The sequence below is a fragment of the Phaseolus vulgaris genome, chromosome 10 (genome assembly GCF_000499845.2).
Source record: "Phaseolus vulgaris cultivar G19833 chromosome 10, P. vulgaris v2.0, whole genome shotgun sequence".
NCBI classification, from domain to species: Eukaryota; Viridiplantae; Streptophyta; class Magnoliopsida; order Fabales; family Fabaceae; genus Phaseolus; species Phaseolus vulgaris.
Window position 1 is genome coordinate 22,858,598 of NC_023750.2, and position 13,674 is coordinate 22,872,271.

The 13,674-nt window shown below is 36.7% G+C and overlaps 1 protein-coding gene across 1 annotated transcript; it reads left to right on the forward strand.

The window, feature by feature from the left end:
* The first annotated feature begins 6,157 nt into the window (after window positions 1-6,157).
* LOC137817083 (uncharacterized threonine-rich GPI-anchored glycoprotein PJ4664.02-like) lies at window positions 6,158-13,422 on the forward strand. Its single transcript, XM_068620315.1, has 6 exons — window positions 6,158-6,406; window positions 8,632-8,754; window positions 10,316-10,822; window positions 11,050-11,801; window positions 12,786-13,165; window positions 13,313-13,422. Exons 1-6 carry the CDS (start codon window positions 6,158-6,160, stop codon window positions 13,420-13,422), a joined length of 2,121 nt encoding a protein of 706 aa, XP_068476416.1.
* Window positions 13,423-13,674: the final 252 nt, after the last annotated feature.

Sequence of the window (13,674 nt, forward strand, 5' to 3'; positions counted from 1 at the left end):
TCTTTTGAAAGAAGTTTCACAAGCTGTGCAATTGATTTCATCTAGACAATTGGAGAATGAGGCTAAAATCAATGAGTTGACTAAAGCACAAGAAGAGAAGTCAAAAAAATAAAAAAAATCTCATACTCATGCATCCCATTCTAAAAGTAATGAGTCTTTAGGGGAGGGAAGCCTTAGAATCAATGACTATTACCAACCACCCCCTAGAAGAAATAGGCAAAGGGAGCAAGAGAGCCCAAGGGAAGTAAGGGTACACCTACCCCATTTCTATGGTAAGGAAGATGTAGAGGCATACCTAGATTGGGAGATGAAAGTAGAGCAACTCTTTGCTTGCCATAGGGTGAGTGAAGAGAGGAAGGTACCCTTAGCAACCCTTAGTTTCCAAAGCAATGCCATGTATTGGTGGACCTCTCTAGAGATAGACCGACGTCTTCATAGGGAGCCTCCCATAGAATATTGGAATGACCTTAGGGGAGCCCTAAGACGTCGCCACATACCTTCCTACTACCATAGGGAGTTAATGGACAAGCTCCAAAGACTCCAACAAAAGAACATGAGTGTGGAAGAGTATAGGCAGAAAATGAAGCTCTACATGATGAGAGCATCCATTAGAGAGGAAGAAACCACCACCATATCTAGGTTTCTAAGTGGGCTCAACCTTGAGATAAGGGATAGAGTAGAACTTCTACCCTACCAAGATTTGAATGACTTGGTTCAACTTTGCATTAAAGTTGAACAACAAAATTTGCGCAAAACTTCAAGTCAAAGGGTGGGTTCTTACTCCAACTTTTATCCCAAGAAAGATTTTAAAAGGGAGGGTAGTACATCTAGAGACGAACCCAAAGAAACTACCAAACCTTTAGTGAAAGATGCCTCCACCCCATCCATCCGAGCTAGGGACACCAAGTGTTTTAAATGTTTTGGAAGAGGGCATGTGCAAGCGCAATGTCCAAACCAAAGGGTTTTGTTCTTAAAAGGAAAAGATGAGTACACAAGTGGTGAGGATGAAACTAGTACACAAGAAAAGGGGGAAGGAGAGAGGATAAATCCTTTGGAGGGGGACTTATTGATGATTCAAAGAATCCTCCACAATCAACCTAGTGCATCCATCGAGACACAACGAGAGAACATTTTTCATACTAGATGCAATGTTTTAGAAAATATATGCTCTCTTATTGTGGATGGTGGATCATGCTGCAATTGCTGTAGCACTAGATTGATTGAGAAACTAAATCTACAAGTAGTTCCTCATCCAAAACCTTACAATTTACAATGGATCAATGAGGATGGAGAACTACGTGTAGACAAACAAGTGGAAATCAAGTTTTCTATAGGTAACTACAAAGACAATGTTTTATGTGATGTAGTACCTATGGAAGCTTGCCACATCTTATTAGGTAGACCATGGCAATTTGATAAGAAAACCTTGCATCATGGTCTAACTAACGAGATTTCTTTCATCCACAAGCACAAAAAGTTTGTACTTAGCCCTTTACCACATTCCCAAGTGGTAAAAGACCAAATACAAATCAAACATAAAAGGGATGAAGAGAAAATAGAAAAAGAGAAAACTTTTGGGAAACAAAAGGCGTGGGAGAAGAGTGTTCCTTCCCACAAGGTCATTCAACAAGTCAAGCACATTGAAAATACCCTTGCCAACATGCTTCTTGTTGAACAACCTAGCCTTACCTATTATAAAGGAACACTTGCAAGCATGAGCACAAAAGAAGAGTCTTTAAACGAAGCTTGCATAGATAAAGACTATTTCTCAAATGTGTTAAGATATCCCTACAAGAATGTCAAGTTATCTATAAGCACCTACAAAATTTCGTATGAAGTAGTGCCTAGAACAACTTGTCATGTCTTATTGAGACAACCATTGCAAAGTGTACAAATTTTCATAAACAATGGTTGTACCAACGAGACTCTCTTTACACATGAGAGAAAAAGTCTACAAGAAGGAGAACTCATGGGACAAATGAGAGTTGATGAAACTCTAGAGCTTTTAAAAGGAAAACTTTTGTCACCCATGAGAAGAGAGGTTCAAAGACATTACTTTAGGCACAACTCTTGTTTTCAAACTACACCTAAAGCAAACTCTCAAGAACTCTATACTCCTTCACCTTTTGTAAATGATCCTTGGGAAGACACACATTGCATATTAGAACAAAAGGTTTTGATTCCTTCTTCATGGATGTGGATAAACTCTTCCTAAGAAACGTGACAAGCCTCCATGATTTATGTTCAAAAATAATGATGGATAGAGCTCCAAAATTTGAAAACATAGCTCTTCCTTCTATGCTTCACGAAATCATGAGGGACACCCACAATTCTTGGGATAAGAATCCTTTTCCTTTTGAGCATGCATATAATGGAGTACTCCACAAGATTACTCATATTTCTCCTTTTGAAGTTGTATGTGAACATAGTCCTCTTGCCCTTTTAAAGTTGTTACCATCTCCTAAAGAAATTATGCCTAAGGGAAAAGTAACTACTATTGGAAATTTTAGAAAACATAAGAGGATTAGAGGACACATACAACCATCAAAAGGGAAATATTGTGAGAAGTTGCCAAAAACAAAAGAAAAACAAAAATGGCAACTTCACACAATTAAATTTTCTCCAAATGCTCACACTAACTCCTTTTCTTTGTTTCAAGATTCCCATAGATTGACATTTGATCCGGGAGGACACACCTTGACGAAGCAAAAGGCTGCTATCTGAGATCAAGACTGCAAATCTGATGATAGATCTTCTCAAGAAGGAGGAGATGATGGACACCATCCAGCCACAACCATCCCCCTAGGAAGCAAAAGCATTGGATTTGAGGACAAATCCTTTTCAAGAGGGAGGGGATGATGGAGGAGGGCCAGGCTCACCACACTATGAAATGCCAAGCTCCAAGTCTAGACTGTCTAGAACCATGTGGGGAGCGTCTAGACTAAAAAAGGAGAGTGTCTAGCACAAGATGAGGGGCGGCTACATAAGGAGCGTGTAGGAGGAAGCCTAGACCGTCTAGAACCAAGCACCTTCACGCACACATGGGTCAAAGCTACGTTTGGAGGGAGAAGACCTTGTACATGTTACATGGAGGCCCATTAGGGGTGCCTTAATAATTAGTGTAGTATTAGAAAGCATAAACTTGTCTTACACATGATTTACCCTAGATTTTGTGCACATTCTAGAAATTTGCTTCACATGGCCGGCCATGTGCCCATGTGCTCCATGTGGAGTCATTTCCATTTCATTTGAGAAGCATTTCATCTTCTCTTAGCTTAGGATTTACGGCCTCCTTGGCTTATAAAAGGAGAAGCCATCTCTTGTATTTTTCAAGATTAATGAGAGTAATGCTATGCTACCAACATTGTGCCATACATTGCTTTTCCCTAGTTTCTAGGACCTAATCTTCATCTTCATCACCTACCATAGGGCTGGCCGAACCTCCCTCTTTCCATACACATCATGCACCTTCAAGATCACCATAGCTCCTAGGAGGATCTTGCACATTTACATCCATAGCTTCCGCACCATTTTTCACATGATTCCGAGAAGAGCTCCATGAATTTTCCATCAGATAGGTATGGAAACAAGAAATCCTATGATTTTAATTCCAATAACTATACTTGTTTTGGTTGTGGTGAGCAAGGTCATATAAAGGCATGTTGTCCAAACAAGAGCAAGGAGAAAAAGCCTAGCTACAAGGAAAAGAAAGGCAAAACCAAGAGAGCCTACATAGCTTGGGATGAAAATGAGGTATCATCATCAAGTTCTTCATCAAGTGAAGATGAGAAAGCAAACATCTGTTTGATTGTTGAAGATGATGAATCTTGTAGCTCAAGTGAGGTAAGTTCATGTGCTTTTTTAAATGAACAAAATTATAGTGAATTGCTTGAAGCTTTTCAAGAAACTCATGATGAAGCTAATAGATTGGTTCTTTCAAACAACCGATTGAAAGATCTTAACAGTTGGCTTGAAAAGAGAGTTAAATCACTTGAAGAAGATCTGGAAAAAGCAAAAAGTTATTTTGAAAAATTAGAAACACATTTCAAAAACTCTTCTTGCAAGTGTGACACTCTCATTTGTGAAAATTGAGAAAACCTTGAAAAGAAAGTGCACTATCTTGTAAGTACTGTGGATAAGCTTTCGAAAGGAAAATCTAACTTTGAGAATGTCTTGGCATCTCAAAACTGTATTTTTGGAAGGGCTGGTTTAGGCTTTAATCCACAAAACAAACAAGATAAGTTTTCAAAAAGTTTTTAAGAAAGCCAGAAAAACAACCGATTGTTAAGACGAAACAACCGATTGTTACATGCTTTTACTGTATGAAGAAAGGCCATTCTGTTAGGTTCTGCAAAATTGGGAAATATTCAGTTCCTAGAGGCGACATGAAATGGATTCCTAAAGGATGTGAGGTTCCAAATGAGAAAAAGAAACCTATTGGACCGACATTTGTGAAGGGACCAAATCTTGTTGCTTGAACTCATGCTTGTGCAGGTATTCTAAAGAAGTGTGAAGGACTAAGTCATATGATCAAGTTTTTGGAAGAAAAAGACCAACATTGAAGCTGAATCAATGCTCTACATCTGTCCAAAGGCCCTCAATAGTTAAAAAAGGCTTCTTGATCATAAAGCACATGGCTCATTGAATGAACAATATAAAGGATAAGACCTTCCTTTCTCTGTTCTTAATTTCTGTTTTAAAGTTCTTTCTCATGGTTAAATATCTTCTTTAAAATGCTTAATTTCATATGCTTTGAACTCTTTCTGCTCATGGTTAAAATTCAAAATCAATTTTAACTGCTGCAGAAAAACAACCCATTGTTTTGAGCCTGGCAGCACTGTGAAGAAATCAATTTAATTTCTATTTTGAATTTCTATCCGTTGCAGATCAATTTAAAGAGATAATCCTTGGTCAATGAACCTGTGTTGAAAGATGATCACGTTCAGAGAGAAGTTACAACAGTCATAAAGGAATATATTCCAAAATCTTGGAAATTCAAGAGCCTTAATGACTAGTCAAAGATCACATGTGAAGACCATGTGATTTTTAGCTTTTTCTGACGTTTTCTGTGCAGGGCAGGGTCAAGTCCTCTCTCTTTGAAAATCTGGTACCCACTCATGTCATTGAATGCTTTTTAATTCTATTACTGCTATAAAATCTGTTGCAGCTATCTCTTCCACAAGAACAACCAATTGCAACATCTCTTGCAAAATCTGTGAGTGAGCTTTTCTCTATGTTCTTCTCTGCCATCATGGACTCAACTCCTCCCACCTCAAAGAGAGTCAAAACCAGAGCTGTAAGGTCTGGAGGAAGGATAGAAGGATGGTTTTCTGGAGACAATGATCTAATTGAGAGATATAGGTTTGAAACAAGCACCAAAGTGATAAACAACCCCAAGGTAGTGTGCTTTGATTGGCTGAAAAGCCAAAAGCTGGACAATGTAAGGAGGCTGCTCAAAGATCAATCTCTCAGAAAGTTCCTGGAGATGAAGGGAAACATCTACCCAGATTTAATAAGGATATTCTACACAAATCTCAAGTTTGAGGGAAACAACCTTGTTTCTCATGTAAAAGGTGTAGATATGGAGATAACCCATGATGTATGGGCTGCTGTTACTGGTCTTAAGTACTTTGGCCTCAGAATTAACAAAGGGAACCTTGGTGTAGTGGAGGACTTCGACAAAATCCAATACTACAAAAGCTGCTTCAAGAACCAAAATGCTCAAGTTAGTACTTGCTCGGTTGGTGGCTTGAGGCTTGATGAAAGGTTGCTAGCCCTCATTGTGACTTGGATTCTAACTCCAAGGGGGAGCAATCAGTCAGTGTTGATGAAGGAAGATCTGGTGTAAATCTTCTGCATTATGAAGAAGATCAAAATCAATTGGATCCACATCATCAAAAAGCACATGCAAAAGGCAATGAGGTTAAGTGACTATCGCTATCCATATGCTGTTTTGGTATCTAAATTTCTACTCTATTTTGAAGTGAACCTAGAGGATGAAACATCCGAGTTGGTCAAGTCAACTCAAGAGATGAACAATGGATCACTTAGCAAAATGGGTTTTACCAAAGTAGGTGGCAAATGGATTAGCAAAGATGGTGATTTTGGTGCCTCATCTAGTGCTGCTGCTGATCATGAACAAGATGAACCTGCTGATATGGATTTTCAACATGAAGATCTACCTGAAGCACATCAAGGTGCTGGACCTAGTGCTGGTGCTGGAAATCAAGGAGAGAGAATGCAATCCATGTCTTCTTTTGAAGAACTTATGATGAATAGGCTTGATAGCTTTGCGGAGAATCAAAGGAATCTCCATGATCTATGTGTCAGCAATTTCCAGAGGATTGATAACAGGTTTGATAGCATGGATGCACGCTTCATGACCCTAGATGAACAGATCGAGACTGTACAGAATCAAATAATTGATCTTTAATATACTGATGATGATGAATGAAGAGAAAACAACCGGTTGGTGTATCCAAACAACCGATTGTTTTTAGTGGTTGCATCAGTTTTCTATGTTTCTGATTTTGCTGTTTTATTCTGATGTATTCAAAACAATTATCTTGTTTTATCTCTTCTCTTTGTCTATTTGTGAAGACAAATAGGGGGAGATATATGTTGTGTTTGATTTCAGTTTTTATTTTCTGCAAAACAGTTTGGATGAGTGAAACCTTATAGGTTTTTGCTCCTATATTTGTGTGTTGTGTACTCGGATATTATGCTCTGAATTTCTGTATTTGTTTATGTGCTAACCAAATATCAGAAGTTCTATGCTTTGCTTAAAACTGTATCTTGCAGGAACTGCTTCAGATTCAATCAGGTACAACACAAGCATCAGGGATTTGTCTTCATCAAATAGGGGGAGATTGTTCAACCAAGTAGTGTTCAAGCTTTGAAGAATCCAAACCCTTTGAAGGATGTTGAAGGCTTGACTGTGCTTGCTGTTGCTGAGTTGTCTTAGTTAGGATCTGGAGTAGATTGGTTATGTAATCCACTCTTGATTGAATCCAAAGCATAGACATTCTCAATCTTTTTAAAAGAAAAGTGTTTTTCAAACTATGTGAAAAACAACCAATTGTTTTGTCGAAACAACCGATTGTTTTATACTTAGGTGTTTTTAGAAAAGGTTGAAAATTGTTTTTCAAATGGATGAGCTGTTAAAACTAAAACAACCGATTGATTCGAGGAAACAACCGATTTTTTGTTTTGGTACCATAACAGAAAAATTGTTTTAGCTTTGACTGAGCTTTAAATGTTCTAACTGTTTACGCTCCAGTCTTTAAAAGCTTTGACCAATCTTTAAATGCAATAAATAAGTTTGTTAAGATTTGATAACAAAAATCTTTGAATAAATTCAGAAAAACAGATTTGAAAAAGAACAATCTTTTGAGAACAACAAGATTCTGATTTTCAAAGAGTTGAGATTGCTTAGAGATTGAGATTGATCAAAGTGTCTGAGATTGGATTTCTGCTTGTATTGATTTCATATTTGCTTCTGTAACAAGTGTAATCCTTGTACTTTGTTGAACAAGTTTCTTCTGTGTGTTTGCTGAGAAGTGTTGTGTGTTCTTGAGGGGATCAAGATCAGCATTCTTTGTGTTGGTGTGTTGGCCAAGAGAAGTGTGTGTCTTGAGGGGATCAAGGTCACTTTCTTGGTTGTGTTGTAAGTCATCTAGGTTTGATTGCTTAGTGGAATTCCTCAGTGGTTTCTGAGAAGACTTGATGTAGCTCTGGATTTAGAGTGAACCAGTATAAACATTTGTGTGCATTCTCTCTATCCTTAATCTCTTTAAATTCAGTTTTGATATTTGTTAACTGGTATAAACAACCGATTGTTTCTGTGAAACAACCGATTGTTTTTATGGTGCTGCTGTTTTTGGTTATTGATTTGGCAAACTGAATTCCTTATCAATTGTTTCTTGAGATAATTTCATTCTTGACTTAAAAGTTTTTGAAACCCCTCTTTAAACCATTCACCCCCCCTCTAGTTTAAAGCCATACGTTCTAACAATTGACATCAAGAGCTTGGTTCTTGAAAGTTATTCAAGTTGATCTTAAAACTGTTTTTAAATGGCTGATAGACTACCTTTTGGGCAAGGTGGTTCAATCAACAGACCACCTGTGTTTTGTGGTTTGAACAACCAATTTTGGAAAGTAAGAATGAAAATCTTTATGGAATCACTTGACAAAGGAATTTGGGATGCAATTGAAAATGGTCCTTTTGTCCCAAAGTTTGAAAAAGATGGATCTGTCATTAAAAAGCCTTGGTCTCAATGGACTGATTCAGAAAGCAAGAAGGCCAAATTCGATTGCATTGCCAAAAATATAATAACCTCTGCTTTAAATTCTGATGAGTTTTTCAGGGTCTCTCGATGCAAATCATCAAAAGAAATGTGGGACACCTTGGAAGTAACTCATGAAGGTAAAAATGAGGTAAAGAGAGCTAGGAAGCATACTCTAATCCAAGAGTATGAGATGTTCAGAATGCTCAAAGGTGAAACAATTGCTGAAGTGCAGAAAAGATTCACGCACATCATCAATCATCTCATGAGCCTTGACAAGACCTTTGAAAAGGAAGAGCTCAACATCAAGATCTTGAAATGTCTTGATAGAGCATGGCAACCCCAGGTAACTGCAATCTCCGAATCTAAAGATCTAATATCCTTGAGTATGGCTTCTTTGTTTGGTAAGCTTAGAGAACATGAGTTAGGGATGAACCGACTCAATGTTCAAGAAAGAGAAGACAAGCAGGTAAGGAGCATAGCCTTAAAAGCTTCCAAGCACAAAGGAAAACAAGAATCCAGTGATGATAGTGATGAGGAAAACCTTAGCTTGCTATCAAGAAAGTTTAGCAAATTCTTGAATAGGAACCGCAACAAGGACAACAACAAAGATAGGTATGGAAACAAGAAATCCAATGATTTTAATTCAAATAACTATACTTGTTTTGGTTGTGGTGAGTAAGGTCATATAAAGGCAGATTGTCCAAACAAGAGCAAGGAGAAAAAGCCTAGCTACAATGATGTGAATGTAACTACAAGAATACATGATTCTTTGACATTCTTAGGAGCAACTTGAGCTGGTCATAAATGGCACCTTACTTTAGAATTGGATCAATGTTCTAATTCAAGAACTCACCAAGACTTAGCACCAACCAAGACTCATATGGAAGTCCATATATTGTCAAATGGAATCAAAACACAAGGAATGGAAGAACACAAATGATAAACCGAACAGAAAAAGGAAATGAATGAAATTGCACCGAACAGAAACAAGAAACAATGCTGGAAATAGAAACTAATCGGTACAAATGAAAAGGAAAGACTAGGAATTTAAAACTGCCGAATGGAAAATTGAATAAAAGGAAGAAGAACACTTATAGAAGAAGCTTGCTGGATTTTGAGAATTGGAAGAACACTTCACGCCACTTGGTTCCTTGATCCAAGATAAGTGATGGAATGCCGCCACTTGAAGCTCACCATTGCTCACAAGATAAGGCAAAGGAAGAAGAAGACTCAAGACTCACAATTTCTCTCCAAATTTGAGTATAGTCTCTCTACTATAAAATTCCAATCTGAAAAATACAAAGAGAAACACCTTATTTATAGCCTATGAGGTGCTGAAAATGCAAGCTAAATGACACACAAATGCAATGAAATTCGACGCCAATCTAGACAATGAAGGAAGTGTGACTTTCCTGCCTAGTTTGGCACCTCCTAATCTCCTATCTACACTCCCCCCTAGACTCCCTTACTACTTACACCTTTTTATTACATCTACACCCCTATTCTACAAAAGAAATAAGAAGAGCCATCTTATTATACTCTTGTCCCAAAGCTCTTGCCATGCTTCTAGTAATTCGTTGGACTTGGGCCCCTTGTTGGGCTTGGGCTTCATGGGCTTGAGCATCCTCTACTTGGTTTCCATCATACAAGGAAAAGAAAGGCAAGACAAAGCAAGCATACATAGCTTGGGATGAAAATGAGGTATCATAGTCAAGTTCTTCATCAAGTGAAGATGAGAAAGCGAACATCTACTTGATAGCTGAAGAAGATGATGAATATGGTAGCTCAAGTGAGCTAAGTTCATGTGGTTCTTTAAATAAACAAAATTATAGTGAATTGCTACTAAAACTAGTAATACTAGCACTGCTAGTAATACTAGTACTGCTAGTAATACTAGTACAGCTAGTAATACTAGTAATACTAGTACTGCTAGTCATACTAGTACTACTAGTACTGCTAGCAGTACTAATATTACTTGCTAGTAATACTAGTACGGTTACTAATAATAGTACTGCTAGTAATACTAGTATTGTAGTAAAACTAGTACTGCAAGTAATACTAGTACTGCTAGTAATACTAGTACTACTAGTACTGCTAGTAATACTAATACTGCTAATAATACTTGTACTGCTAGTAATACTAGTAGTGCTAGTAATATTAGTACTGTTAGTACTGCTAGTAATACTAGTACAGCTAGTAATACTAGTACTCTTAGTAATACTAGTACTCTTAGTAATACTAGTACTGTTAATAATACTAGTACTGCAAGGAATACTAGTACTGCAAGGAATACTAGTACTCCTAGTACTGCTACCAATACTAGTAATGCTAGCACTACTAGTATTGCTAGCAATACTAGTACCGCTAGCAATACTAATACTACTAATAATACTTGTACTGCTAGAAATACTAGTAGTGCTAGTAATATTAGTACAATATGTACTGCTAGTAATACTAGTACAGCTAGTAATACTGGAACTCTTAGTAATACTAGTACTGCTAGTAATACTAGTATTGTTAGTAATACTAGTATTGTTAGTAATACTAGTACTGCAAGAAATACTAGTACTGCTACCAATACTAGTACTGCTAGAAATACTAGTACTGCTAGTAATACTACTAGTATTACTAGCAGTACTAGTATTACTAGCATTACTTGCATTACTAGTAGTACTAGCACTGCTGGTATTTCTAGCATTTCCAGCAGTGCTGGTATTACGAGCAGTGCTAGTATTACAAGCAGGGCTGGTATTACTAGCAGTGCTACTATAATAATAGTACTGCTAGTAATACTAATACTGGTAGTAATTCTAGTACTCTTAGAATTACTAGTACTGCTAGCAACAGTACTAGTATTACTAAGAGTACTAGTATTACTAGCTGTACTAGTATTCCTAGCAGTACTAGTATTCCTAGCAGTACTAGTATTCCTAGAAGTACTAGTATTCCTAGGAGTACTAGTGTTGCAAGCAGTACTAGTATTGCTAGCAGTACTAGCAGTTCTAGCAGTACTAGTATTCCTTGCAGTACAAGTATTACTAGCAGTACTAGTATTACTAACAGTACTAGAATTACTAGCAGTACTAGTATTACTAAGAGTACCAGTATTACTAGCAGTACTAACAGTACTAATATTACTAGCACTGTTAGTATTACTAGCAGTACAAGTATTATTAGCAGTATTAGTATTACTAGCAGTACTAGTATTACAAGCAGTACTAGCTTTACTAGCAGAACTAGCATTACTAGCATTACTAGCATTACTAGCAATACTAGTATTAGTAGCAGTACTAGTATTAGTAGCAGTACTAGCAATAGTAGTATTACTACCAGTACTAGTATTACTACCAGTACTAGTATTACTAGCAGTGCTAGTATTACTAGCAGTACTAGTTTTACGTGCAGTACTAGTATTACTTGCAGTACAAGTATTACTACCAGTACTAGTACTACTAGTAGTACCAGTATTACTAGCAGTACTATTATTAGTAGCCGTACTAGTATTACTAAAAGGTAATATTAGTACTGCTAGCAGTACTAGTATTACTAGTATAACTAGCAGTACTGGCAGTACTAGTATTGGCAACACTAGTATTACTAGAAGAGCTACTATTACTAGCAGCACAGGTTTTACTAGCAGTACTAGTATTACTAGCAGTACTAGTATTCCTAACAGTACTGGTATTACTAGCAGTACTAGTATTACTAGGAGTACTACTATTACTTACAGTACTAGTATTACTTGCAGGACTAGTATTACTAGCAGCGCTAGTATTACAAGCAGTACTAGTATTACTAGCAGCGCTAGTATTACAAGCAGTACTAGTATTACTAGCAGTACTAGCATTTCTAGCAGTACTAGTATTACTAGCAGTACTAGTATTACTGGCAGTACTAGTATTAGTGGCAGTACTAGTATTACTAGTATTACTGGCAGCACTAGTATTACTTGCAGCACTAATATTACTAGCAGTACCAGTATTACTAGCAGAACAAGTATTACTAGCAGTACTAATATTATTAATATTACTAGTAGTACTAGTATCACGAGCAGTACTAGTATTACTAGCAGTACTAGTATTACTAGTTTACTAGCAGTATTAGAAGTACTAGTATTACTAGCATAACTAACAGTACTAGTATTACTAGCAGTACTAGTATTAGTAGTTGTACTAGCAGTACTAGTATTACTAGCAGTACTAGTATTACTAGCAGTACTAGTATTACTAGCAGTACTAGTATTACTAGCAGTACTAGTGATACTAGCAGTAGTAGCAATACTAGTATTACTAGTACTACTAGCATTACTAGCAATACTACTATTACTAGTATTACTAAGAGTACTAGTATTACTAGCAATACTAGTATTACTAGCAATACTAGTATTACTAGCAATACTAGTATTACTAGTATTACTATTACTAGCAGTACTAGTTTTACTAGCAGTACTAGAACAACTAGTATTACTAATATTACTAGTATTACTAATATTACTAGTATTACTAGTGTTACTGTTAGTAATACGAGTACTGCTAGTAATACGAGCACGGCTAGTAATACGAGCCCTTCTAGTAATATTAATACTGCTAGTAATAGTTGTACTGCTTGTAATACTAGTACTGCTAGTACTGCTAGTAATACTAGTATTGCTAGTACTGCTAGTAATACTAGTACTCTTAGTAATACTTGTGTTGCTAGTAATACTAGTGCTGCTTGTAATACTAGTGCTGCTAGTAATACTAGTGCTGCTAGTAATACCTGTGCTGTTAGTAATACTAGTGTTGCTAGTAATATTAGTGCTGCGAGTAATACTAGTGCTGCGAGTAATACTAGTACTGCCAGTAATACTAGTACTTCCAGTAATACTAGTACTGCCAGTAATACTAGTAATACTAGTAATACTAGTACTACTAGTAATACTAGTATTGCTAGTAATATACTAGTACTGCTTGTTATACTAGTACTGCTAGTAATTCTAGTAATACTAGTACTACTTGTACTGCTAGTAATACTTCTTCTATTAGTACTGCTAGTAATACTTGTTGAACCAAGTGGTGTTCAAGCTTTGAAGAATCCAATCTCTCTGAATGATGTTGAGGTCTTGGCTGAGCTTGCTGTTGCTGTGCTGTTTTAGTTAGGATCTGGGTAGATTGTGTTTGTAATCCACCTCTTGATTGAATCTAAAGCATAGGCATTCTCAATCTTTTTGAAAGAAAAATGTTTTTCAAACTAAGTTAAAAACAAACGATTGTTTTGTCTAAACAACCGATTGTTTTATACTTAGGTGTTTTTAGAAAAGGTTGAAAATTGTTTTTCTAATGGTTGAGCTGTTAAAACTAAAACAACCGATTGATTCGAGGAAACAACCGATTGTTTGTTTTGGTAC

What these genes read in the sequence shown, in the direction of transcription:
- LOC137817083 (XM_068620315.1), top strand. Translation starts at nt 6,158, where the DNA reads ATGGATTTTCAACATGAAGATCTACCTGAAGCACATCAAGGTGCTGGA. An exon ending in AAGAAAGAGAAGACAAGCAG is followed by an intron (nt 8,755 to 10,315) that starts GTAAGGAGCATA and finishes TAGTAATACTAG; the next exon opens with TATTGTAGTAAAACTAGTAC. An exon ending in CAGTAATACTAGTACTGCCA is followed by an intron (nt 13,166 to 13,312) that starts GTAATACTAGTA and finishes TTCTTCTATTAG; the next exon opens with TACTGCTAGTAATACTTGTT.